The 26,196-nt window shown below is 42.5% G+C and overlaps 1 protein-coding gene across 1 annotated transcript in view; it reads left to right on the top strand.

Annotated features, from left to right (window-relative positions):
• The window catches only part of TUBGCP3 (tubulin gamma complex component 3), a 161,076-nt gene that overhangs the window by 8,239 nt on the left and 126,641 nt on the right, over positions 1–26,196 (top strand). Inside the window, exon 3 of the mRNA XM_083168687.1 lies at positions 6,315–6,382. Within this exon, the coding sequence (XP_083024813.1) occupies positions 6,315–6,382 (68 nt within the window). The remainder of the gene's footprint in view (positions 1–6,314; positions 6,383–26,196) is intronic.

The following is a 26,196-nucleotide window of genomic DNA, read 5'->3' as shown; positions in this document are numbered from 1 at the left end:
TCCAAGGTGTACTGTATTAGTGTTCATTCTAGCACCTGCTATCTTTGAAAACCAATGCAGTTCCTGTTCCCTGCCTGGGGTGTTGCTGGCTGCTGTAGTGCTTCTAGCACCGTGTGGTCTGTATATCAGCACCGATATGCAAACCAGACCTGTGCTAGAAACACCACAGCAGAAGGCGACACCCCAGGCAGGGAAGAGGAACTGCATTAATTTTTAAAGATAGCGGGTGCTAGAATGAACAGTATGTAAGTCCGTAACTATGAAGGGTAACCCACTGTTTAGCAGAGTGCGGTCTAGTCCATTCAATAACTCTGCTGATGGATATCTCCTCAAAATATGTAAAGAAGTGTGGTAGATTACTCCCACCCAAATGTCTGTGGTGGTAGAGCGCATCGTGGCGGAAGCGAGGTCTAGTGTTAACTCTAGGATTTTTTTTAGGGCACCCACCCCCATAGCATACAACTTATGGCAGGGTGGCAGAGGAAGGGGGCACATGGAAAAGCTGACACGCCATTGTCAGTAGAGGTGAGCGCTGTGTTAGGTGGCGGGATACAGCGCGAAGAGCTTAGACACTGAGTTTAGCAGCATGTCCTCTTTTCCAGCCGCATCCCGTCGTTCTAACAGCCCGCTCACCTCAGTCTGCCATCTCAGCTCTTCTAGACTCATCCCATCCCCACCGCTGTCAGGGTGACAGATGGGGCAGGGCGCATTAACAAGTGAAAAAAAAATGGGCAAGGCGCAGCGCCCTGCAAAAAACATCTAGAGGGTATAGGTCTACATGCTTAGTTGAAGCAACATGAATTCAATTGATTACTTTGGTGTCCCTCACCTCAAGGCCTGGGACAAAGCACACCTGATCAAAGTGGATTAAAGCAGGAAGAAGAGTCTTGAGTCTGTTCACAATGAGTTTAATTTTGACACCATTGTTCATGAGGGAGATAGGTCTTCAGTTGCAGCATAGGGTCGGGTCCTTACCCACTTTATGTATAACCGTGACAAAAGCTTCAACAGACTGAGGAGAGAACCTAATCTGGAGTTAAAGGCAGATAGGATCCATGCTAAATGGTTGAACGAAACGTCTTATAATACAAAACTGTATAGCAATTACCACCTGGGCTTTTACCAGTAGGCAAGGCTTCTTAACTCCTCTTCTACAAAAATCCTTTGTTATCATGCATTTATGGTTTGATAAAATGCATACGTGCACATACCATTTTAGTCGTCTTCAATATCTTTGACAATAATGTTGCTGTGACAATGTTTGGAAGTCTATAAAAAAATTAAAATAAATGAGAATGTGTAATGGGACATACCTGCAGGGAGATGTAAGCCCTATTTCTAAGTGATCTGACTAGATCACTTAGAAATAAAGCACGGATTGCTCCTTGTGTATGCCCCCAGCAATGGTGATGCACGGTCCTGTGCGTTGCTATCGCCCTAAGAGATGGTACATGCACTGTCTGTCCTGCTTAGATCGCAGGGTTTTGCATGTAAGCATAGGCAAAAGCCTGCTCTGCACAGATCGCTCAGCAGACCGCATCGTGGGTGCATTGCACTGTGTGCAGCTATATGTGCTTAAGTACCTTACCCAGCACAAGGCTGCAGTTGCTTCCTTGGTACGGGGCTTAAGTTTTTAAGAACAAAAATCCACAGACTTGTTTAAATATAAATTTGAATACATCTCATGTTTTATCTAGAAAATATTGTATTTTTTATTTTACTTGCTCCACACCTTTTTCTATATGTAAACCACCCCCTCCATTTAATTTAGCTGGTTCAGCCAAAAGAAGGGTATTCATTTTATTTTTTTCCATTATTCCACTTCACGAAACTACAGTAAGATCTCTATTATTTTTAGATATAAGTTTTCATATCTGTGTTGCAAAAAGACTGTCTGAGAGGTCAAATTTCAGAAAAAAACAACAACAAAATGAGCAAAAGATAAAGTAAATTTGAAGCAGAGTTTATGGTATAGATGAGTGAGGTAGGGTTGGTTACAATCCTTGGAAAATAAGTTATGTGCATGGGCTCGTGTGCTGCATAAGGCATGTCTTTTAAGAAGAGAGGGGAGCACACAAGACCTTGGGGATTAATTTCAGCCAGATACATTTTAGGTTAAGCCAAGGGTGCTAAATGTTTGGACTCTCTCTCCATTGTTCTCTCCAGAAAACTTTGCTTGCTGGGTGGCACTGAGAAGTAGGCTGGCGGAGAAGTCTTGGTAGTTTATTCTTCCAGCTATTGCCCGCTTTCTGGCTGGGCACGTATATAATAATGTCCAGAAATGCATGGTGTAACCCAGTGGACTCTGCCTACCTTTCTATCTATCTTTGCTTAATGTAGTAAAGTAAGCACAGTATGATTTTGGCAATTGGATGCCAGTGGCAGGATAGTGCTAAGTGGCAAGAAAGACTGCCTGTAAAATTGATTTCTTCTTCGGGTTCCATGGTCCCACAGGGTGACATTGGAGGTTGTAGGCTTTTCACAGGACCGTGGCACCAATCAGTGAAGCTCACAGGCTTCCCAGGATGCACGTCTTGTCTCCCATATAACCGCTCTTCCATGCCTAGCTCATCAGTTTTTTTTAGCCAGCCAATAGCAGGAAGCTGAGAAGGAAGAAGATAGACAAGAGCATGCCAGTGCACTTACTCACACACAGATTGAAGGAGGAACGGACTAAGGTTGTGGAAGTCACAATTGGTATGTATACCTCAGGCTTAATTAAGGATGGGTGCCCTGTGGGTACCATGAACCTCGAAGAAATAGTTAACCTAAGGTATGTCCACCATAACTCTCGTTTTCTTCTTCGGGTTCCATGGTCCCACAGGGTGACATTAGGGAAGTCCAAAAGCAGTACTCAAGGGAGGTTACCCGCCTTAGGTGTCAGAAGGACCCGACGACCTAAGGAAGCATCCTGGGAGGCGAACGTGTCAAATGCATAGAACTTTGTAAATGTATGAACAGATGACCACGTTGCAGCCTTGCACAGTTGTTCAGCGGACGCCCCGCGGCATGCCGTCCATGATGGACCTACCGATCTGGTAGAATGTGCATTTATTGACAATGGTAGAGGGGAGATAAGCTTGCTGAATGACCATATGAATCAGTTTGTTTGCTCGTTGGCCAGCCAGCCCTTTTTGTGAAAAACATATAGTACAAAGAGGGTGTCTAATTTCCTGATGGAAGCAGTGCAGTTCTATTGAAACAAAAGGTGTTTTTGTGGTTATTTTACTATTGCCTTTGCAGGAGGATTATAGGTACAAGTGGACCCTTAATGGGCACAGGTGTGGATCTCTAAATACCAGCATGCGAGGCAGGCTTGCTAGGACCTGTAGTTCCCCTGTAACGGACAATATTGCTTACTTCACAAGCTATCAACCCTGCATCCACCGCCCAGGGGTCCCCACCTCCCCAAGAAGTCCCAGCCTGAGCTGACTAGTTAGGGTGCGTAATGCTTTGGCCATGGGTCAAGTGTGTCCCCTGGCTGTGGCGTTACACCCCCTGCTAGTGGAGCCTGGTGCTGAGGGATTGCTCACTCAACCATTGCATGCTATAAAAAGCATAGGAGGATAAAAGTAATAGGTGGTACCCGCGCTAAAACAACCCTCTGATGGTCACTCTATATATAGCATGCAGGATACCAAACCGAAGTCAGGCAGTGCAGTAAATAGATAATCCTTTATTGTATCATAGCCTCTACGGCTCGTTTTGGGGTCATTACCCCTTTCTCAAGAGGGATACAAGAAATGGGTAGTGACCCCAAAACGAGCTGTAGAGGCTATGACTTCGGTTTGGTATCCTGCATGCTGTTTTATTCTACAAGGGCACGCAGACTTTGCATTATTTCATGGTGAGTGCCGAACCGTCATCTCTATCCTATCTTTATCTATCTATCTATCTATCTATCTATCTATCTATCTATCGTCAAGCGCACCTGAACATGCACATATGCACCCTAGCTCGCCAGAGTGCGCAAAAGCGTCCAAACCCATCTGAACGCCCAAATATGTAAAAGTGCTACAACTCTGGGTTCGTTCAAGTGCATAAGCACCCAAGCTTGCCTGAACTCGTCTGAAAACCTGATTTGTATGAACGTGGCCAAATGACCTGAATCTGTCAACGTCCAAATACCCAAAAGTGCCAAAATATTTGAGCATCCAAACAGTCGGCAAACAATGCACCGACTCCGAAAATTATAATTAATGACTTCTCTACTGTAAGTATAAAGACCAATGCATGCAGTGCCTCACGTAACCGCAAATCGAACACATTAAGTGACCGTTAAAAAGCATGCTTTTCATATGCTTCACTGTATGGCACGCAACGCACAATTCGGAGCACCAATACTTATAAATGTATTCTCCCTTGTAGTTTACAACTTATTTCCAACGTTCAGTAAGGTTTTCAATACCTCGTTGGTAGAAATCACCTGGTGTAGACTCGAAAAATTCATTCAACCAAGCTCTCCCACCATACGCACAACATCTTTTTACGCGGATGAAGATCTTGTTTCATGCGCGGGGTCGTTTGTTTACCTTGGCTAAGCCATTCCTTACGCTGGTTCATATTGATGTACAGGCACCATTTTTCGTCGCCAGTAACTATTCGGTAAAGAAATCGTTCCTTGTGTCCATGAATTGAACGTTGACGAGCAAGCAAACCAGCGGAGATTGTGGCTCGTTGATTTTTGTTGTCGTCACAAAGCATGCGGAACTCATGCTCCACACTTCTGAACCTTTCCTATTGAGTGAAGATTCTTCTCTATAGCTAGAAGAGCTTAGAAGGACTTGATGGAACAGCTTCTTGGATTTAACTGTTAGTGTTTATATTTTAAAACCTGCATGCCTGCTTGTCTGTATGATGGTAGACATGTGTACATGTTTCTGGAAGAAACTGTCTATCCTAGGTTTTTAAGTGTGGTGCAAGCAGGCCCGGCAACAGGGGGGTACAAAGGGTACCCCCATACTGGGCCCCAAGGCTATGAGGGGCCCCAAGGTGTAGGGAGCACTCGCACAGCCAGGAGGGGAGAGGAGAGTCTGGTCAGAGTTTGCGGTTGCTGCTGCTGCAGCAGCAGCAACACAGGAGCCAGCTCTTAATGCTAACACAGGCAGGAAGTGAGATTAGTAGTAATAATATGTATGTTGCCTTTCTTTCCTTCAAGGAATGTATCAAATACATTTGCATATTAATACATAGGAGTCGTAGTCAGACGTACGAGGAGTCGGGGTCTGAGTCTGAACATTTATCTATCGACTCCACAGCCCTGCATCCAAACACCCTGACATGAACATGCCTGAGGACCCAAATCCATGAGCGCCTAATTGCTCCTGAGTTAATTAGTTCCCAAACAGACCCAAGCACGCACTCACCTGAGCGCGTGAATTCCCGTTTCCATGAACCTTCCCAAATGTATCTGATCACTTGAACGCGGTCAAATGCACCTGAGCACCCAAACTCGACCGAGCATGCAAATGTGTCTGAACACCTGAGCATGGCAATGTGCCCAAGTGCACCAACTAAAGGGGGCACTGGCTCCATTTACTCCGATGTTCCGCTCATTTGTGCCGCTGCCTCACTTATCTTCAGCGGCTATGTAATGCAGCACAGCGCCGGCTGCCCCCCCACCCCATACCCTTGTTTCCAGTGGTGCGAGCGGGCTTCATGGCCTAACTTACGCCACTGATGTTACAACTGCTCCACCTGCAGTGCACATGGTTTTATCCACTAAAAACAGAGTTTGCTTCTGCAAACCACCCAGAATACAGGCTTTAGTGCGTTGTTTTTTTTCTTTTTTTTTTTTTTCTACATCTGTACAGACTCGTAAACCCCCATTAAACAATCTGTTTTTGCAGCCACAGCCGTGTTAAAACACAGGTCTGGGAATTTATCCACAATTCTATTATGTTAACTCCTGAAAACGGATCATTTGAACCGGTGCTAAAAAATGCTTTAATTGAATACCCTGAAACTAAAAAAGCTCAAAGCTACTCCCATATTTGGCCCATGTTAAATTAATCAAGCTGACCGCTTTTAGGTATGCTCCAGAGTCTGTCTCATCAGTGATCTTTCTTTGATTTTGTGTGTACACTGAAGTCTAGTGAAAACTAACAGCAGTGAACTGCATGCAGGTTACTTCTGTGTTTTTGTTACTTTTTTTTTTAGCTATCCAGAAATATTAGCAGTCATTGAGCTGCAAGATATTCGGCATTAGCAGTAGATGGTATTTGAGGATGGCCATTTCTTTTTAAGAATGTGGAGATTTAATATGTTCAATAACAAACATGCCATTTACTAAAAAGATTATTTTCTTATTTCAGTTGTGAGACAGAGAAGAGATGCAGATGGTGCTTTATTTTCAGAGCTTCACAGAAAACTCCAGTCGCAAGTATGTAATTGAACAGTTTAGGGAAATATCTAAATTATTTAATTGTTCTTTAAAGTAATTTTTAGTCTTCTGAAGATCACTTTTAACTGGCAACCATTTTTTGCACCCGTACAGCGGTAACAAATTCCGTAACAACCATGTCCTTACCTGCACCTCCAAGGTTTTTTTTTTTTTTTTTAGAAAGGTTATTTGATTTAAACAGAAACCACCGTCCACGAAAGGATAGCTATCCGCGCGGCTGTCACAACTGGCAAGTGTTCAGCCGGTTGCATGACATTGTGTGACGGCTGGCCACTCAATAGCCAGTCTCCGCACAATAATTATTGATCAGGTGCCTCGAGGGGGGTAAATTACTATTAAGGTTAGATAGCAGGTGGATGATGATGCTTGACTTAATAGCCCCACGGCACCTCAATGGAAACACTGCTTTCTATAGAATGGCTGTATTATGTTAGCCGTCTCACCGGTCTTTCATGTTTTTTTTTTTTTTTTTTTTGTAAGCTATGCACCATAGGTTAGCTGCCCTCTATATTATCTTGGGTTGCTATACAAACATGTATTCTGAATAACTTTTTTACATTGTTGCTCCATGTATGTTTTTATTTATATTGTTGTATATCTGTTTTTACATGTGTATATACTTTGGTCCTTTTTTTTTTTTTTTTTTTTTTTTGTAATGGCTGTTGACCGCATCCTCCCACCTGCAACTGATACTTCATTGTTATAGTGGAGAACTCAGTTGTGGGGTGGGGGAGAGGACGGACCCACATTGGCGTTGATTTGGTGACGGTGTGTCCTATCTGTAAATAAAAGAAACTCACCATGTTTGTTATTTGATGTTGATCCCTGACGACGAGAGGTTCCATGTTTTGGATGGCAATGCATGGGATGCGATCTAGTCCAAAACGCAACCAATTATTGTACTGTGTATGAGACACCTTTAGGACAGATAGCTATGTAACATTTACACATGTGCAATTTTACTGCATTGGTTATGAATGATGTGTAAGCATATATTATACTGATTTTATAATCGATCTTTCCCAAATGACTTCACAATAAGAAGCCCTAGGTAGTGTCTCTGGATGTTTATGTTTAAGGGTCTAATTCCAGGATAAAGAAGAAGGAATTTCATCTACATGCCATAATAGGAACATTTACCAATGACATAGACATTAAGAAATGTTTCCGTCTTAATAAGGTTTTCTTCCAGTGGAAAAGTCTATAGATTTATGAAGACTTACAGGCAAGCATATTAATTTGATACAGACATTGACAAATTTATTGGTCATGAAAGTTTCAATTTAAACATTGAGCGGCTTCTGTACATTAGAATTGTTTATTTTTGGGTGTTTTGAATCGTGCTAGCAAGGGATCTATTTGGAAGAGCTGCTAATAAGAGCATGGTCATACTGTAATTTTATTAATGTTTAGCATGGATAAATGTTTTTTATTTTTTTATTTTTTTAGACCGAAAAATAACAATTTTTTTTTTTTTTTATTTCGTTTAACTTTGGCAGGGTATTTTGATTTTATTTAAATGTCTTTGTTTAAGTAAGCATCCTGTTTAAATCTATGAAAACTAGTAATACTCAGTTCTTGGGATGCCAATCTGGGTTCGGTTTTTAAATCCTTGGGTTTGGTATTGGAAAAAATGCTCCATCCCCAAATTGGGCTCCCTAAATAAAATATCAAAACAAAAAAAACACCTGCCACGCGCATCAGTCTATTCTCAAAATCCCAGATTTGGAAATTTCCAAAATTGGGATTGAAATCCTTGAAATTTTAGAGCAAAATCATGGGGTTCTCACCGATCCTGGTATTGGCCATCCTACTCCGTGCATCTGATTTTATACTTTACCACTGTTCACTGGCCTTTTCACAGTGCCTACAGATTAGTATTCTTTGTGCATGATTTCTATGGTAGTAGAGTGTTTTTTTTGTTTATTGTAAATCCTTTCAATTTCACAGCTGCCTGTGGGTGGAGATAGAAGAGGGCAGGGAGCATTTTGCTATTTTAAAATCTTTCTTTGCTAAAACTACAGAGGGTAATCCTGGAATATCAAGGAGCATATGTAGCCCCCAACTGTGAAGGAGACCACAGTTGTGTTTATCTAATCTCAATAGATTTCATTCCAGCTACAGAGAATAAGTAAATCATATCGAGCTTTAGAGCCCCTTATACGCTACATTTTGCTACTCCCCGGATTTAAGGGAATCCAGATTGGTAATAGAGAACTCTGTATTACCGCATTTGCGGATGATATTTTACTATTTATTTTCGAACCCCACCGCACTGTCCCCTAACTCATTGAGACCATAAAAGCTTTAGAGCCCCTTATACGCTACATTTTGCTACTCCCCGGATTTAAGGGAATCCAGATTGGTAATAGAGAACTCCGTATTACCGCATTTGCGGATGATATTTTACTATTTATTTCCGAACCCCACCGCACTGTCCCCTTACTCATTGAGACCATAAATGAATTCTCAACCTTTGCAGGCTTTTCGGTTAATTTTGAAAAATCAGAGGCACTTGCTATACATGGTCAGGCGAGATTGAGTTGGATTACGCCATTTCCCTTTCGATGGACTAATTCCTATATTACCTACCTAAGTATCCAACTGCCTGCTAACCCTGTACACCTCTATTCCAATAACTTACGACCGATCATCCACAAAATTAAAAGTGAACTCAGTCTCTGGAATACCCTACCACTTAACTTTCTAGGCAGATGTAACCTAGTCAAGATGGCCAGCTTCCCTAAACTGCTTTACGTGCTTCAAATGACCCTGCTCCTACTCTCTAAAACAGACCTCACCACCCTCAACTCTGCAATCACTAGATTTATTTGGAATAACTAAAGACCCAGGATTAGCGCCAAAAAACTCTCTCAAACAACGTTTAACCCCTTCCCGACACATGACGTATATATACGTCATGTGTCGGTTGCGGGGGAATCAAGCCAGCTCACGGAGTGAGCTGGCTTGAAAGAGAGCAGGTAATGGCTGTATATTACAGCCAGGCACCTGCTCTCACGGCCACGAGCGGCGAGTTCGCCGATCGTGGCCGTTTAACCCTTTTAAGCACCGCGGGCAAAGCGCCCGCAGTGCTTAAATAGCTGATCGGAGGGGGGGCGCCCCCCTCCGGCGCCGATCGCGGCCCCCCGCGGCGAGATCGGAGGGTGCCGATCGGTTGCCATGGTAGCCAGGGGTCTAATGTAGACCCCTGTGCTGGCCGTGTCAGCATTCCTATTACATCCTGCCTGAGGCAGGATGTAATAGGAAGTGCTGAAAATCACTATGTTCAGCCATAGAGCTCTATGGCTGAACCTAGTACAGGCGATCGCGCCCCCTAGTGGTCAAGTACACTAGGGGGCCTTGTAGTAAAAGTAAAAAAATAAATAAAATAAAGTTTAAAAATAAAAAAAAAATATTAAAAGTTCAAATCACCCCCCTTTCCCCATTTCACAAATAAAAATAAAAAAAATAAACATATTTGGTATCGCCGCGTTCCTAAAAGTCCGATCTATTAAAATATAACATTAGTTATCCCGCACGGTTAAAGGCGTAAACGGAAAATAATTCCCAACGCCAAAACTACGTTTTTTGGTCGCATCGCCTACCCAAAAAAAAATAACTAAAAGAGATCAGAAAGTCGCCCATATCCCATAATGGTATTAATTAAAAAGTACACTTCAGCCCGCAAAAAACGAGCCCTCACCCAGGTCCGTAGGTGGAAAAATAAAAAAGTTATAAGCCGCAGAACATGGCGACGCAAATTAGAAAAACCGTAAAAGTTGCTATTTTTTTTTTTAGTGGTAAAACATAACGAAAACTATATAAGTTTGGTATCACCAGAATCGTAACGACCCATAGAATAAAGATAACCCATCATTTTAAACGAACTATGAACTCCAAAAAAAGCGTAACCAGCGCAAAATTGTGGAATGGCGTTTTTTTTTTTTTTACCCCACATTGAATTATTTCCTGATTCCCCAGAATATTATACAGTATAGTAAATGGTACCATTACAAAGTACAACTTGTCCCGCAAAAAAAAAGCCCTCGTGTCTATATAGCCGGAAAATTAAAAAAGTTACGCTTATTTGAACGCAAGGAGGAAAAAAAAAAAAAAATTTTACAAAAAAGGCAATGTCGGGAAGGGGTTAAAGGGGGAGTAAACCTACCAGACATCAAACAATATAACGTGGCTTGCCTCCTCCGTTTCGCCATGGACTGAATTAGGGACACAAATATATATACAGACGTGGCCCTAGAATCCCAATTATGCACCCCCCTTTCTCTTAGCTACTTTCTGCATGCCACCCCCTCCACTTTAAAAATCACTCACTCAGATAATATCTTGTTACGCTCCACTGCCCAGGCTTGGAAGCTGTCTAGAAAATCTCTTGGGCTCCAGTTTTCACACTCCCTCTTTCTCCCACTAGTTGGCAATTTAGAATTTCAATTAGGGACTGCTGCACTACCTTTTACTGGTTGGCGCTCACACAGTATTTTGAATATCCGTAACCTTTTAAATTCAAAAACACCACTTTCATTTGATGAGGCGAGAGAGAAATTTAACTTCAACCCTGCCCATGGTTTTTTTTATGCCCAAGCCATACATTATATACAGACAATACTGCCTAAATTACAAGACGCTGATTATATCAACCCTATAGACTCGCTTATACGTATAGGCTCTTATTCTACATCTTTAATCTATTCACGAATCCGTATCGAGATCGATCCCGAGACTGACCTACCACAAATTGATAAATGGGCTTCCCAAATAGCTTCCATTTCATCTGAGCAGATAGTTGAAACCTTTTGTTCATCTGGGAGGCTTATTCTGGCAAGTTCCTATCAGGAAATGACATATAAGATGTTCCACAGAGCATATCTATCCCCCAAAAGAAGACACTTAATGGGTATATCTGATACTGCAGGCTGTGCCAAGTGTCTTGCCACAGAGGCCGATATAATGCATTGTTTTTGGGAATGCCCTCATATTCGACAATTCTGGTCTGAGCTACACATATATGGGACCACAGTCTTGGGCATCCCATTTAGCTGCATGGCTCCTTGGGCAATCTTTGGATATCTAGCAGATCAGTCGGTACTTGTGTATTTTGGCGGCGCCCATCGCATCGCATACCATAACGCATACGATGGTATGCGATGCGACGCGATATCGTACGATAGTGCACGATGGCATACAATTTTGAAATTGTATGGCATTGTACATGGCATACGATGTGATGCGATGCGTTTAAACATTGTATAAGCACCCTAATGGGTGCTTATACAATGTTAAGCACCCAAATGGGTGCTTACAACGTTAAATGCACCCCCACGCCTCCCCCCCCCACTATAAACGTGAACCCGAAGCGTGGCGAGTGCAGCGGTATGCGTCCTACGACCTTTTCATACCCCACTATCCACGTCGGCGTGGAGTTGAGAATAGAATAGTGTGGCGAGCGCAGCGAGCCACCGTGCCCGAAGCGTGGCGAGCGCAGCGGATACCTGTGAAGCCCGCGAAGGGACGCGTTTACCTGTGAAGCCCGCGAAGGGACGCGTTTACCTGTGAAGGTATCCGCGTCCCCTCGCGGGGCTCGCTGTGCTCGCCACGCTTCGGGCTCGCTGTGCTCGCCACGCTTCGGGCTCGGTGGCTCGCTGCGCTCGCCACACTATTCTATTCTCAACTCCACGCCGACGTGGATAGTGGGGGTATGAAAAGGTCGTAGGACGTGTACCGCCGCCCCTCGCGGGCTCGCTGCGCTCGCCACGCTTCGGGTTCACGTTTATAGTGGGGGGTGGCGTGGGGGTGCATTTAACATTGTAAGCACCCATTTGGGTGCTCAAAAGCACCCTTTAGGGTGCTTATACGATTTTTGGTCGTATAGGGGGTCAAAATCGCGTCGCATGGCATCGGGTGCATGGCATGCGATGCGATCTGTTCGTCGTACGACGGACATCGGGGGCGCCGCCAAAATACACAAGTACCGATCAGTCAGGCATACCTAAAGATGATAAAAAGTTAATAATGATCCTGTCGGCCGTAAGGCTACCTCCTGTTTACAATGGACTGGCTTGAAACCTCCCAACACAAAGAAACCTTGACACCAGCTCTATTTCGATGCTGGGATAAATTTATTCAGACCCTACCCCCTGCAACTAAACTTGCTCTTAGACAGTGTTTTCAATTTACAACCTGGTACTCCTATCAACTCCTTGGTAATAATGACCCTATCCCCATATAAGATTAGCTCCCCCCCCCCCCCCTTCGTTCTCTCCCTTTCTTCCTCTTATTACTTGAGCCTCTTCCATGGATGGAATGCCCTGTGGATGGATCGGCGGCCTTGGGAACCGGGTGGGCACCAAAGGTTTGTTTTATTAATGTTGTCTATATTGTTTTGGACAAAATCCAGCTTTGCTATACACACACACATCTTTCTAGACAAAACACAGATTATAACATTTTGTTGTTGTAAGAAACCCTGTGTTATATGTGTATAGATTAGTCTGTTGTGGACCACACAACCTGCTTTATAAAGGATAAACTAGTATCCTAGATGTGTGTGCGCTGTTCTTGTGACTAGGTTAGTTATATAAAATTAAAAAATATCTTGAAGCCTCTTAATGCCTTGGACGATTACAAGATATACGGGTACAGTCTGTTGTTTGGCCACTCTTGTGCATTGTATAAATGTACACTTTCATGCATGTATACTGTCTCGTCATTCAAGCTTCAATAAAATATATTTGGAAAAAAAAAAAAAAAGTAAATCATATCGGCAGGTGGTCCCTAAACCGAAAGGCTGTAACTTTTTGAGGAGTGGAGTCAGACGGTGGTATATATTGGTAGCTTTCTGCTTTATTCCTACAGGTTGGTCTTTATACTGATTTCACTTTAGCTTTAATTAAAATCCTTTTTATTTATTTTTTACTTTATAAAATAAATTAAAATGGGGGGCAGGGGGGTAAAGAGTTAAGACCAAGCTATTTTGTAAATTTATATCGCAGCTAATACCACATTTTTCCAAAGATGGGGCACTGGATCCCAGCCAATGAGCATATGAGTATATCCACTCAAAGGCTATGAGACAACAGACTGGACAACCTGGCAAGATCCTCAGAGTTTCCAAAGTGACTTTGAAATTTATACAGGACATATACTTTTATACAATTTATATGTTGTATGTCTTGTGTGTCAGTTTTTTTTTATGATTATATTGTGTAAATTAATATATGCTTTTTATAATAAGTAAGTGATATCACATTTTATGGTATAGTTGATGCTTTTTGGTTAGCAGCGCCATCTTGTGGTATCAGCTTGTAGCTGAATACCATCTCTACACTATTATAACCCACAGAGGCACACAATTCCTCTGATAGGAGGCAGCAGCCTAACCAAAAAGGGAGAGAAAAGTATTTGCCACCAGTTATACTAGCGCTCCTGTTTGACCTTAGGGCCACTTGTATATCTAATAAATTGCACCACACGCAACTTCACACGTCCACAAGAAGCCACTTTATTGCTTGACCTTGGACCATTTGAAGGCCTCCTGCATGTTTACAGGGTTCATTTTGGCAAGTATTTTCAATTGAATTTCAGTCTCTTTTAAAAGTTGACTAAATTGAATCTCACATTTTAGTAAATGTTTTTATTGTATTTTAATCATAGTCAAGATTTAGTCAATACATCTTGATTAACAAAGTCTAATTTTAGTCAATGGTTTAGTCATAGCTTTGCAGTTTAATTATACTGTAATAGATTTTGCTGGACATTTGTTTAGCATTCTCTTGAATAATTTGTATACCTTTTCACTATGTGTTTAGTAATCTAGGTATCAAACAAGTGCAACGCAAATTCTATTTCCTTGACAGCAGGTCATACATTTTCTGCAAATATCAATTCATGAACACAATCGGTTTTTTGATAAAAAATAAATAAAAATAAAATTATTTTTAAAGAAGAATATATTGTCACTAGAAAAATACAACCTGCTTGTTACCATTAGTAGTAGTACAGTACTAGTCTACTGCAAAATGAAGCTGTAGGGGTGCATATTATATATACTGTGGAGACAGCATCTCCCCACATGAAAGTAATGTGGAGGATCCAGACCAGGTTTTAGGGGCAGTAGCAGAATCCCAGGTGTGTTATCAACAACCTGGGATTTCCTGATATAACGATTTCCAGGGCAGAGACGGCTTGCTCTTGTTGGTGGATTACCCGCCCAAGCGATAGTCCAGGGTTGGGCTATTGCAGGCACCGTTGGATCCTTTCAAGATACTATTATGCTGAGATTGGCTGTATGCTACTGCCTGTAATTATGATCGCATATGGAATCAGCTTGGTATGCTCTGTCTGAAAATAAACCTCAGTCTTCATCTGAGTCCCCATGTGTGATCTTTGTCACAATGGTATTTCACTAAAGTAAATAGCTAGTTGCATAAACTGACATTGTTGAACAGCCACCGTCCAAGTAAGTAAATCTAGGGCCAGAGAGGATGTTTAAAACAATATAAAATACAGTGGGCCAGATGTATTAAGCCTGCAAAGTGATAAACTAGAGATAAACTGGAGATAAAGTGGAAGGAGATAACGCACCAGCCAATTGGCTGTGTTTGAAATATGATACTTGGGAGCTGATTGGCTGCAGCGTTATCTCCTTCCACTTTATCTCCAGTTTATCTCTTTGCCAGGCTTAATACATCTGCCCCGGTATTCTTAATTAAAAATTCCAATAAATCAGTCACTCGAAAAATACAACCTGGAGGTGTGCAAACGAAAATGATACAGCGTTTTCATCTAGTTGATTTTTGGACGACATAGACTAATATTTAGTCAACATTTTCGTTATTTCGAAACGATTTCTGTGTTAGTTACATTTTAGTCACAGAAAAAAACTAGTTTTAGTCAAAATGGATACTGGTTTTATTTAAATGTGTATTATATATACAGAAGTATTCTGTTATATATTATAGGAATGGAGAGCCCATATAGGATAGTTTTATAGTTCTTAAAATAGATATAGAGATATAGAGAGATAAGAGGATAACTCCATGTGTGTATAGGGGAATAAGGCACATTGGGCCCATCCCCATCTTAGTTTCCCATAGTGCTGTGCAATATAGTCTAGTGTAGGAGTAGCCAACTCCAGTCCTCGAGAGCTACCAACAATTCACAGTTTCCAGACAACCAGTTTCCAGACAACTCCCCTATGAGTGTGTGTGGGTGTTTTTTTTTATTTATTTTTTGACCCTACTTCCTTTTTTTTTTATAAATCATTCAGGCAAGTGGGGGGGTATGTATATGTTTGTTTGTGTGTGTGTATATAGGACAGTAAATTTAACAAAGACAGGATATTTATGCGGTTGTTAAGGTACATAGATCAGTTACAGGGCACAAGACTACCGATATAGCACAAGTGTAGTAGCTGATATACCCGAGGTGCCATTCGGGTATACCACACAGGAGGCAATACGGAACTTATACATTATATATGTCTTAGAAGAGAGTTAACAGTACCCAACCATGTATATTAAAACTGAAAGAATATACATCAAAGTGTATTGCAGCATCAAAGCAAATCAAATATGTATACTCAGCTACTTAAAAAATAGAAAACAAAAACACAATAACCCCCCCCCCCCCAAAAAAAAACCTACCCCATATCCCCCCACCTTGTACAACCCACCCCCAACTTAAGGGCCCCATACATCAGCAATTAATTGTGACAATTTTCAGATATGGAGATTGCCACAATTAATTTTAGATGTGTGGGCTCCCCCTTTTGGCAATCCCAATCAAAACCGCCAATCGATTGCTTAATCAGGTTTTTAAACCTGTTTAATAATCTGGTATTATCTGCAGACCTTTTTTAATATGTGTGGGCATTCCCAATTCGTCTTCTTCATCTATTTACATTATGAACAGCTGAAATGACAATCGATTGGGCAATTTCCAGATATGAAGATGCAATCTTTAGATGGAAAAATCTGCCAATCACTGAAATAAATCTGTAATGTGTGGGCAAGTCAGATAGATTGTAAAATCCATTTATCTGGCCAAAAAAATCCCTGTATCTGGAAATCCATAAATTGTGATTGCTGATGTATGGGGCCCATTAGGCGTACTTGGATCCCATAAGATAAACCTACATCACTAACTACTACTGACTTTAGGAAGGAAGTAAATTGGTGGCCCTTGGCTAAAACTAAATCAAAACTACGTCAGCACTAGGATATAGACATTTCTATGTTAGCCAAACTATGCCAAAAATCTAATCTACCCCTTTCACCCTACCCAACTGAATGATAGCAGATGCATGGACCGATCGGGCAATGTCCACATAGCAACTTAATGTAACACATGCTAACCCCCCCCCCCCCATATACAGTATATTGCAGCTAGTAATTGACTAGGGCATTAAAATAGTAACCCTAAGACAGAATCGGCCATCCCTCAAAAAGTAGAAACAGAACGTTGCTTTAATTCTCAGGAGCAAACTAAAATAAAAAATTACAATACCAATATTAATAAAAATAAACAGGATAAATTAAAACGTGCATTGGTAGAAAAGTGATAAACAGGAAAATAATGGTGGAAAGGGCTATGTGAACTTTTATGTGGTGACAGTCAGTCTGGCCATTTATCAGACCCAAGATATGACAAAGGTGTAACAGTCTCAGCCCAATGCATTCGGAAATAACCAGGAGAGCGTCCAAAGTGTGTAAGCAAGTAATCCGATAAGCCCAGAGCTATCATCTGGAGCAAATCAAGGGTGCTTAGGTAGAGCACATCATTATTGAAGCATTTCAGTAAGGAAATATAAGGAACTTCAAGCTTGGACAAGTCCGTTGTGTACTGTATGTCCAGAGTGCGATCAAAAATAGTAGTAACCACAGGCATAGTCTCCTGAGCCCCCCTGACACACAGCTCAGATATAGAGGAGGAAGAGAAGATATTCCCCTGCGGATCATCAGACGTAGCATAGGACCCATCCATAGATGTGTGTTCAGGGCATTCAGATGAAGACAGGACATCCACTGGTATAACTGCAATCATATTTAGCAGCCTCTGCTAGGAGCTATTGCACATCCATATTTTCGGTGAGGTATGCAGAATAGTGGAGGGCCCAAAGCAGCCGCAAGGGCGCAGAAGAAACCTGTGGTGGCTAGCACACCGCCAAGCACTTAAATTCAAGAAGGATTTCCGAATAACCGCTGGTCAACCAGGGAATATAAAGTCACCAGAAAATTGTAATAATGTAGAGTCCTGCAGTTGCAGAAATTAACAAGAACGGTCTTAAAATACAGCACTCCAGTCGCAACAGTTATATTTGCCAGCAGATAAGGTATATCAGATAACTTAGATTCCAGTAATTAAGAGCAGGAGCAGCTGTTTGGCAATATTAGCAGCATATTGCTGTATTTGTATAGCAAATGATACAGATTCTAATGGATAGCGCTGGCCAGAGCAGTAGGATCCGTTTTAGAGTAGTGCAGCTTCTGTTATCCTGACAGTGCCAATATTATAACCACACTGTCACTTGTGGAGTGTGGCTATAAGATGGTCATGCACACTAAGGCCACGCCCACTGATCAGCCCAGGCGCCCACAGCTCTGTGCATGGAGGGAGAGCAGCAAGAGAGGGTAGTGCACCAAGTCGCAGGGTCAGCTCACCTGCAGTGGCTGAATCTGCAGTGGGGATCTTCCACAGGACACAGAATGTGCACACAGCCGTCCAGTCCGACCGCACAGCTGGCTCCAGCAGCGGCTTTAGGGTGGAAGGGCCACAGACCTCAGGAGGCACAAGGAGATGTCGCAGCCTGTAGTCTCTGGGTGCAGACGGCTCAGCTGGAGGCAGGAGGGAGTTGGACACCCGATGGGAGGTAAAGAGTAATCGGTATCTGGCTCAGGATGGGCTAAATAGAATGAGGGTCCCGGGAGCTCACTCAACCCGCGTCCTACGTCTCCGCCGCCGTGGCCACGCCCCGTCTTTCCCCTTACTTTATAATTTGGTGCAAGTTTTTGCCCTTTTACAGTATATTGACATGGATACTTTAGATATCTAATTAAGTAAGGTAATATTTGAATTTTGGTATAGCGAGGCATAATTGTCAGGACATATCTGTAACTACATTATAAATGTAATTTTGGCCTTTAAATGGTCAAAGGACTTTACTTTGCACTGTGTGTTGTGCTCCCAGCGGGGAAATATAATGATTCATTGATTGTGTTCTGTGCTTTAATGCACAGCTTGATGACATTATGTTGAAATTCTAGTGGAACTTTTATAGTCTGTATCTTTCTGCTGTGTAAGTCTAATGGGCAATCTTTTCTCCAGACATAGGAAGGACATTTCTGCTATTAGTCGTGGTTTAAAATTTTTTTTTTATTATTTGTTGTTATTTTAAGCCATCAAACCATTTGACTATCCTTGATCATAGCAAACTTCTTGCACTGAGAAGGTTTGGTTTTTATTTGATGTTTAACATTAAAGTATAACGATAGTTGAGGTTTATTTTTAGGGTCATTTTGGTTTAATATAGAACAGATTTATCGAATCCATTTTTCACATGCCAAGCCTTTTAGAAAGTTAATGTGTTTCTGATTGAAGGTTAAAGCTACTGTTGATTATTGATTGTGGCAAACTAAAGGCCCATACACACGGGGCGACTTCAGTTCCGTGTTGAGTGATCTAGTTTAGCACAGATCGCGCAGCACGTTATGCACACTGTGTGGTCTGTGCTGTCCAGTGTCCTCTAGTGAGAACACTGGTGATCTAACTAGATCTTGACTGCATGCAGTATAAATCTAGTCAAGTGATGGCGACTCGGGGGCATGCACATGGAGCGTTCCATACTTCATTTCTAAGCAATCTAGTCCGCTTGCTTAGAAATATGACTAATTGCACCCTGTGTATGGACTTTAAGTAATAATGTGTTTCAGTATAATGTAGTATGTACTTTGTTCAAAATTGTTCCTGCTACAGTATGTCCATGGCAAATTTTGTTTTAGTCACTAATTATTGCAGTGTGACATTGATTTTTTTTGGTTTGTGTTTTTTTTTTTCTCTTTAAATGAAATTTTAACCCCTTCCCGCCGCAGCCTGTTTTTGCCTTCCTGACAGAGCCCTTTTTTTCAAATCTGACATGTATCACTTAAGTGGGGATAACTTTTTTTTGCTTTTACTTATCCCAGTGATTTTGAGACTGTTTTCTCGTGACACATTGTACTTCAAATTAGTGGTAAATTTGGGTCGATACAGTCTGTGTTTTTTTGTGAAAAATACCAAAATGTCGTAAAAAATTGAAAATTTAGCAATTTTCAAAATGTTAAATTTTCTGCTTGTGAGACAAATAATCATACCACTCAAAATAGTTAATAACTAACATAGACCATATGTCTACTTTATGTTGCCATCATTATTTCAACCTCCTTTTAATTTTTTTGGACACTAGGAGGCTTAAAATATGAATAGCAAATTCTCAAATTTTCAAGAAAATTTCAAACACTGATTTTTTTAGGGACCAGTTCAGTTCTGATGTGACTTTGAGGGACTTGTATGTGAGACCCCCCCATAAATGATGCCATTTCAAAAACTGCACCCCTCACAGTATTCAAAACAGCATTTTGGAAGTTTGTTAACCCTTTAGGTGTTTCACAGGAATTAAAACAAAGTGTAGGTGAAATTTCAAAATTTCATTTTTTTTGCAGATTTTCAATTTTAATACATTTTTCTAAGGAACACAGTAGATTTTACTAGAGAAATGTGACTAAAAATTGATTCCCCCAATTCTTTTGTTTTCATAAATATCCTATATGTGGCCCTAGTGTGCACGTTGACCAAACCACAGGCTTCATAATAGAAGGAGCACCTACTTGATTTTGGAGCCTCCATTTTATGAGATTATTTTTTAGGCACCATGTAGGTTTCTAGGCACCATAAGATGCTAAAAGTTAGGAACCCCCCCACAAGTGACCACATTTTGCAAACTACACCCCTCAGGGAATTCATCTAGGGCTATAGTGTACATTTCAAACCCCCCTAGGGGTTTCACCAATTGTGGTACAACTGGGCAGTGAAAATGAAAAATTAAATTTTTTACACAAAAATGCAGTTCTGGCTCAAAATTTTTCATTTTCACAAGGAATGAAGGAGACAAAGCACCCCAAAATCTGTGCCCCAATTTCTCCTGAGTACGGCAATGCCTCACGTGACCAAAAAATGGCAGGACTCAGAAGGGAAGGAGTGATATTTGGATTTTGCAGCACAGATTCTGGTGGAATGTTGGTGGGTGCTATGTTGCATTAGCAAGACCCCCAAAGCACCAATACAGTGGAACCCCCCTACAAGTGACCCCATTTTGCAAACTACACCCCTCAGGGAATTCATCTAGGGGTATAGTGTACATTTCAAACCCCCCTAGGGGTTTCACCAATTGTGGTACAACTGGGCAGTGAAAATGAAAAATTAAATATTTTACACAAAAATGCAGTTCTGGCTCAATTTTTCATTTTCATAAGGTATGAAGGAGAAAAAGCACCCCAAAATCTGTGCCCCAATTTCTCCCGAGTATGGCAATGCCTCATATGTGACCAAAAAATACCAGTTGGGTGCATGGCAGGACTCAGAAGGGAAGGAGTGATTTTTGGATTTTGCAGCTCAGATTCTGGTGGAATGAATGGTGAGTGCTATGTGGCATTAGCAAGACCCCCGAAACACGGTGAAATGATGAACCTAATAATCCATAGATGTGTGGTATATTTTAAAACACTCCTTTATACATTGGCCGGGTTTGTCGGGGCAAGTTTCACAGTGGAAAATAGTATCCTTTCTTATTCCCTTTTTATAGCAAACTTTGCACCTTTTTTGTGTCCTGCCCTTTTTTGCAGTGGAGGGGATTTCGTTAGGAAAATGCTGCCCTGGTACAATACGGGGGCCAGTACTAGAAGTACTGGGGCCCTCTGCCTGCTGGTTCCCAAATATTAGGCCCTTTTATGACTTCCTCTTGAAAGTGCATAAATGTCCCCCTCTGGCTGGTAGAACGGAATAGCACGTAAGCGTTATACAGTGCCATCTGGATGATATACACGGCCAGCTTCTTGTACCAGATTTTTGTTTTCCGCAGGGCACTGTACGGCTTCAGTACCTGATCTGAAAGATCCACTCCGCCCGTGTACTTATTGTAATCTAGTATACAATTAGGTTTTGAGGTGTGGGTACTGGTACCTCGTACAGGGACGGAGGTGGTACTGTCTCCATGAATTGTCAGTATAAGGACATCCCTCTTGTCCTTATATTTGACAAACAACATATTTTCGGTGGATTGTGCCCTGCTTTCACCCCTTCTCAGTACTTGGGCAATGTGCGTTTTTGGGAGGCCTCTTTGGTTCTTGCGCACAGTACCGCAAGCTGCTGTACCTCTTGAACCAAGGGCCTTAAACAGGGGGATGCTAGTGTAAAAGTTATCCACATAGAGGTGATAACCTTTATTCAGGAAGGGGTGCACTAAATCCCAGACAATTTTTCCACTAACACCTACGAGGGAGGGGGGGCATTCTGGCGGTTCAATTCTTGAATCCTTCCCTACATATACCCTAAACCTGTGGGTGTACCCTGAGGTGCTTTCACACAGTTTATACATTTTTATGCCATACCTTGCCCTCTTACTGGGAAGGTACTGGCGGAATTTAACCCTTCCTTTAAAATGTATAAGGGACTCGTCGATACAAATACATTTTTCAGGGATGTACAACTCTGCAAATTTGGCACTGAAATGATCAATGACCGGCCTGACTTTGAATAGCTGGTCAAAGGTGGGATCATCTCTGGGTGGGCACTGTGCATTATCGGTGTAATGTAAAAATTTAAGGATTATCTCAAAACGAGCCCGAGTCATGGCCATACGGTAAAATGGGGTGCTGTACAGAACATCTGTACTCCAATATTGCCTAATTTCTGGCTTTTTTACTATGCCCATATGTAACACCAGACCCCAAAACGTCATCATCTCTACTGCATCTACAGGGGTCCACCTAGCAAATGATGACGTGGGGTTTTGAGCAATAAACTGCTGGGCATATAAATTACTTTGGTCCACCATTAAATTTATAAAATCATCAGAGAAAAATAATTTGAAAGTCAATTTCTCTGAGACCTGTTGAATCAAATTGGATTCCTGGGATGGCCAAAAACTCAGGAACCTGGGGCTCAAAATTGTCTGGTGGTGGGGTCCATACGGGATCAATCATTTGGGGGGGGGGGGGGGGGGGAGTGTAATGTTTCAACACGTGTATAGTGTAGGGGGGGTCCAAACTTTATTTCAACACGGGGGGTATGTAGTGTGTAGTGTGTATGTAGTGCAGAAAAAAAAAATACTTTATACAGGAATTTGATCCCAATAAAAAAAAAAAAAAATTAGATCAACCCTGTGGCAAAAATGCTGATCTGTGATGTACGTCACTCAGCAACTTCAAGGCAGCTTTTGGTACAACCTTGAAGGGGTTAAAAAAAAAAAAAAAAAAAAAAGGTCCTGCGCCAAAAATTGAGCACAGATGTTGGTCAGTAACGTCCGTCACTGAACAGCGCTCAAAGGCAACAGGAATTTGATCCAAAAAAAAAAATAGATCAACCCTGTGCCAAAAATGCTGTTCAGTGATGTACGTCACTGATCAGCGCTCAGCGGCCACAGGACACCCACAAAAGCAACGTGGGTGTAAAAACCAAACCCCACTGCACTCTCCAAAAAAACAACAACTGCAGATCAGTGATGCAGTGATGCAACACTGATTAGCAGTGAGGGGCAGCAGGCACACAACTGTGGGTGCAACCTGACAGGATATATATTAAAAAAAAACCTGCACCCCCAAAAAGTTGCTGATCAGTTAATTTATACTGATCAGCACAAAAGGGGGGGCAGCAGTCAGTTGCACAGGCAGCACAACCTTTGGTGCAACTGACAGGTGTGTATATATATATATATAAAAAAAAAACCTGCACCCCCAAAAAGTTGCTGATCAGCACAGATATACTGATCAGCACAAAAGGGGGGGCAGCAGACACAAAATATAGCACACTCTGTCACTCTCTGTCACTCTCTGTCACTCTCTGTCACTCTCTGTCACTCTCTGTCACTCTCTGTCACTCTCTGTCACTCTCTGTCACTCTCTGTCACTATCTGTCACTCTATGACACTGCAGCAGCAGCACACAGGAAGTCACAAGATCCAGGAAGCATCCAGCTGCTGGCAGCACGCTACCAGCGGTGATCAGGTAAGTATCAGGCAAGGATCAGGTCAGTATATCACGACAGATTGGCACTGTGACCGCTCTGCACGCAATTCCAGACCGGAATGGCGTCTGCAGCGCAGTCACCGTTAGTTTAAATCACGTGCCATGGCTGTGATTGGTCCGTCGGACCGACGGACCAATCACAGCCTTGGGGGCAGGTGGGGTGAGGTGTGGTCATCACCGGTGACCCCCTCACGCCCCCTCACACCCGGCGGTGATTGATCCCTGTGTTAACGAGCGTCTGATTCGCCGGTAACACAGGAAAACGCTGCGATTGGCTGTTCACATTGAACAGCCAATCACAGCGATCGCCGATGGGGGGGGAGGCATCGCCGCCCCCCCTGGGCATGCCTGCTGTCAGGGACAGCAGACATGTTTAAACTGTCATCGCGTCTATAGACGCGGTGACAGTTTAAAGTCATGACGTATATATACGTCATGTGTCGGGAAGTACATCCCGGCCATGACGTATATATACGTCAAATGTCGGTAAGGGGTTAAAATGTACTTTTTTTAAAATAGAGATTTAAAATTAATTGTAGGAAAAAATATAAAAAATATAGATTTCTGGGGATGTAGCGCGTGTGTCCTATGCGACTAATCACCAGTCCCCCCCCCCCCCCCCCCCCCCCCTCCTGCTGCAGCTGTTCAGCCATAGTGTGGTTTGTGGGGTGGGGAGGAGAAAGGAAGTTCCTTTTCTCCTCACTTTTGATTTTGTTGCATTCACTGCAGAGTATAATTTGCACAGCATTTCTGGGGCATGATTTCAGGACTGTCAAAGGTTAGACGCTGACCATACTCCCATGGGTTCAGAGCAGCAGGAGGAAATCTTGAATAGGCATCCGCTGCTATTTCCCCTAACGGAAATAGCAGTGGGGCTTTGAATACCTCTCCTAAAGCTGGGTATGCAGCTAAAAATTTCTGTTCAATCTGTCAGGTGGGAACCAAAATATGATAATGTAAGCAACATGACCATCAACCATTTTCTCCCAATCACTGGAAAACCGACCAATCACGTCAGACAGGACCTAGAATGGTTTGTTTTAAGTTGTTTATATATGGACATAGAAACAAACCTTTTTTTTATATTAACCCCTTCCCGACATATGACGTACATTTACGTCATGGCCGGGAGGTACTTCCCGACACATGGCATAAATGTACGTCATGACTTTAAACTGTCACTGCGTCTCGAGACGCAGTGACAGAGACACGATGTCTGCTGTCCCTGACAGCAGACATGTCCCTGCATGCCCAGGGGGGGCTGCGATGCCGCCCCCCCGTCGGCGATCGCTGTGATTGGCTGTTCAGTGTGAACAGCCATTCACAGCGTTTTCCTGTGTTACCAGCGAATCAGACGCTCGGTAACACAGGTGTCAATCACCGCCGGGCGTCAGGGGGCATGGGGGGGTCATCGGTGACGATGACACCTCACCCCACCCTCACCCCACCTGCCCCCAAGGCTGTGATTGGTCCGTGGGACCCACGGACCAATCACAGCCAAGGCGCGACATTTAAACTAACGGTGACTGCGCTGCAGACGCCATTCCGGTCTAGAATAGCGTGCAGAACGGTCACCGTGCCTGTCTGCCGTGAATACCGACCTGATCCTTGCTAATACTTACCTGATCCTTGCAAATACCTTACCTGATCACCTGCTCACTGCTTGTAGCGTGCTGGATGCTTCCTGGATCTGACTTCTTGTGACTTCCTGCTGCTGCTGCAGTGTGATAGAGAGATAGAGAGAGAGATAGAGAGAGAGATAGAGAGAGAGATAGAGAGAGAGATAGAGAGAGAGATAGAGAGAGAGATAGAGAGAGAGATAGAGAGAGAGAGAGAGAGAGAGAGAGAGAGAGAGAGAGATAGAGAGAGAGATAGAGAGAGAGATAGAGAGATAGTGACAGAGAGCTATATTTTGTGTCTGCTACCCCCCCTTTTTGGGGGTGCAGGGGTTTTCTATATATAAATAACTGTCAGTGCTGCTGCTGCAGTGTCATACAGTGATAGATAGTGATAGATAGTGAGAGGTAGAGAGATAGAGAGATTTGTGTCTGCTACCCCCCCTTTTTGGGGGTGCAGGGGTTTTATTTTATATATATAACTGTCAGTGCTGCTGCTGCAGTGTCATAGAGTGATAGATAGTGATAGATAGTGATAGATAGAGAGATAGAGAGAGATAGTGACAGAGAGTGATAGAGAGTGTATATTTTGTGTCTGCTACCCCCCCTTTTTGGGGGTGCAGTTTTTTTTTATACATATAACTGTCAGTGCTGCTGCTGCAGTGTCCTAGAGTGAGAGATAGTGAGAGATAGTGAGAGATAGTGAGAGATAGAGAGATAGTGACAGAGAGTGATAGAGAGTGTATATTTTGTGTCTGCTACCCCCCCTTTTGTGCTGATCAGTATATCTGTGCTGATCAGCAACTTTTTGGGGGCGCAGGGTTTTTTTTTTTATATATACCTGTCAGTTGCTGCCAGTTGCACTGTCAGTTGCACCAAAGGTTGT

The sequence above is a fragment of the Crinia signifera genome, chromosome 2, assembly GCF_055691185.1.
Source record: "Crinia signifera chromosome 2, ASM5569118v1, whole genome shotgun sequence".
Classification (NCBI taxonomy): Eukaryota; Metazoa; Chordata; class Amphibia; order Anura; family Myobatrachidae; genus Crinia; species Crinia signifera.
This window is presented reverse-complemented; position numbering and strand designations above follow the sequence as displayed.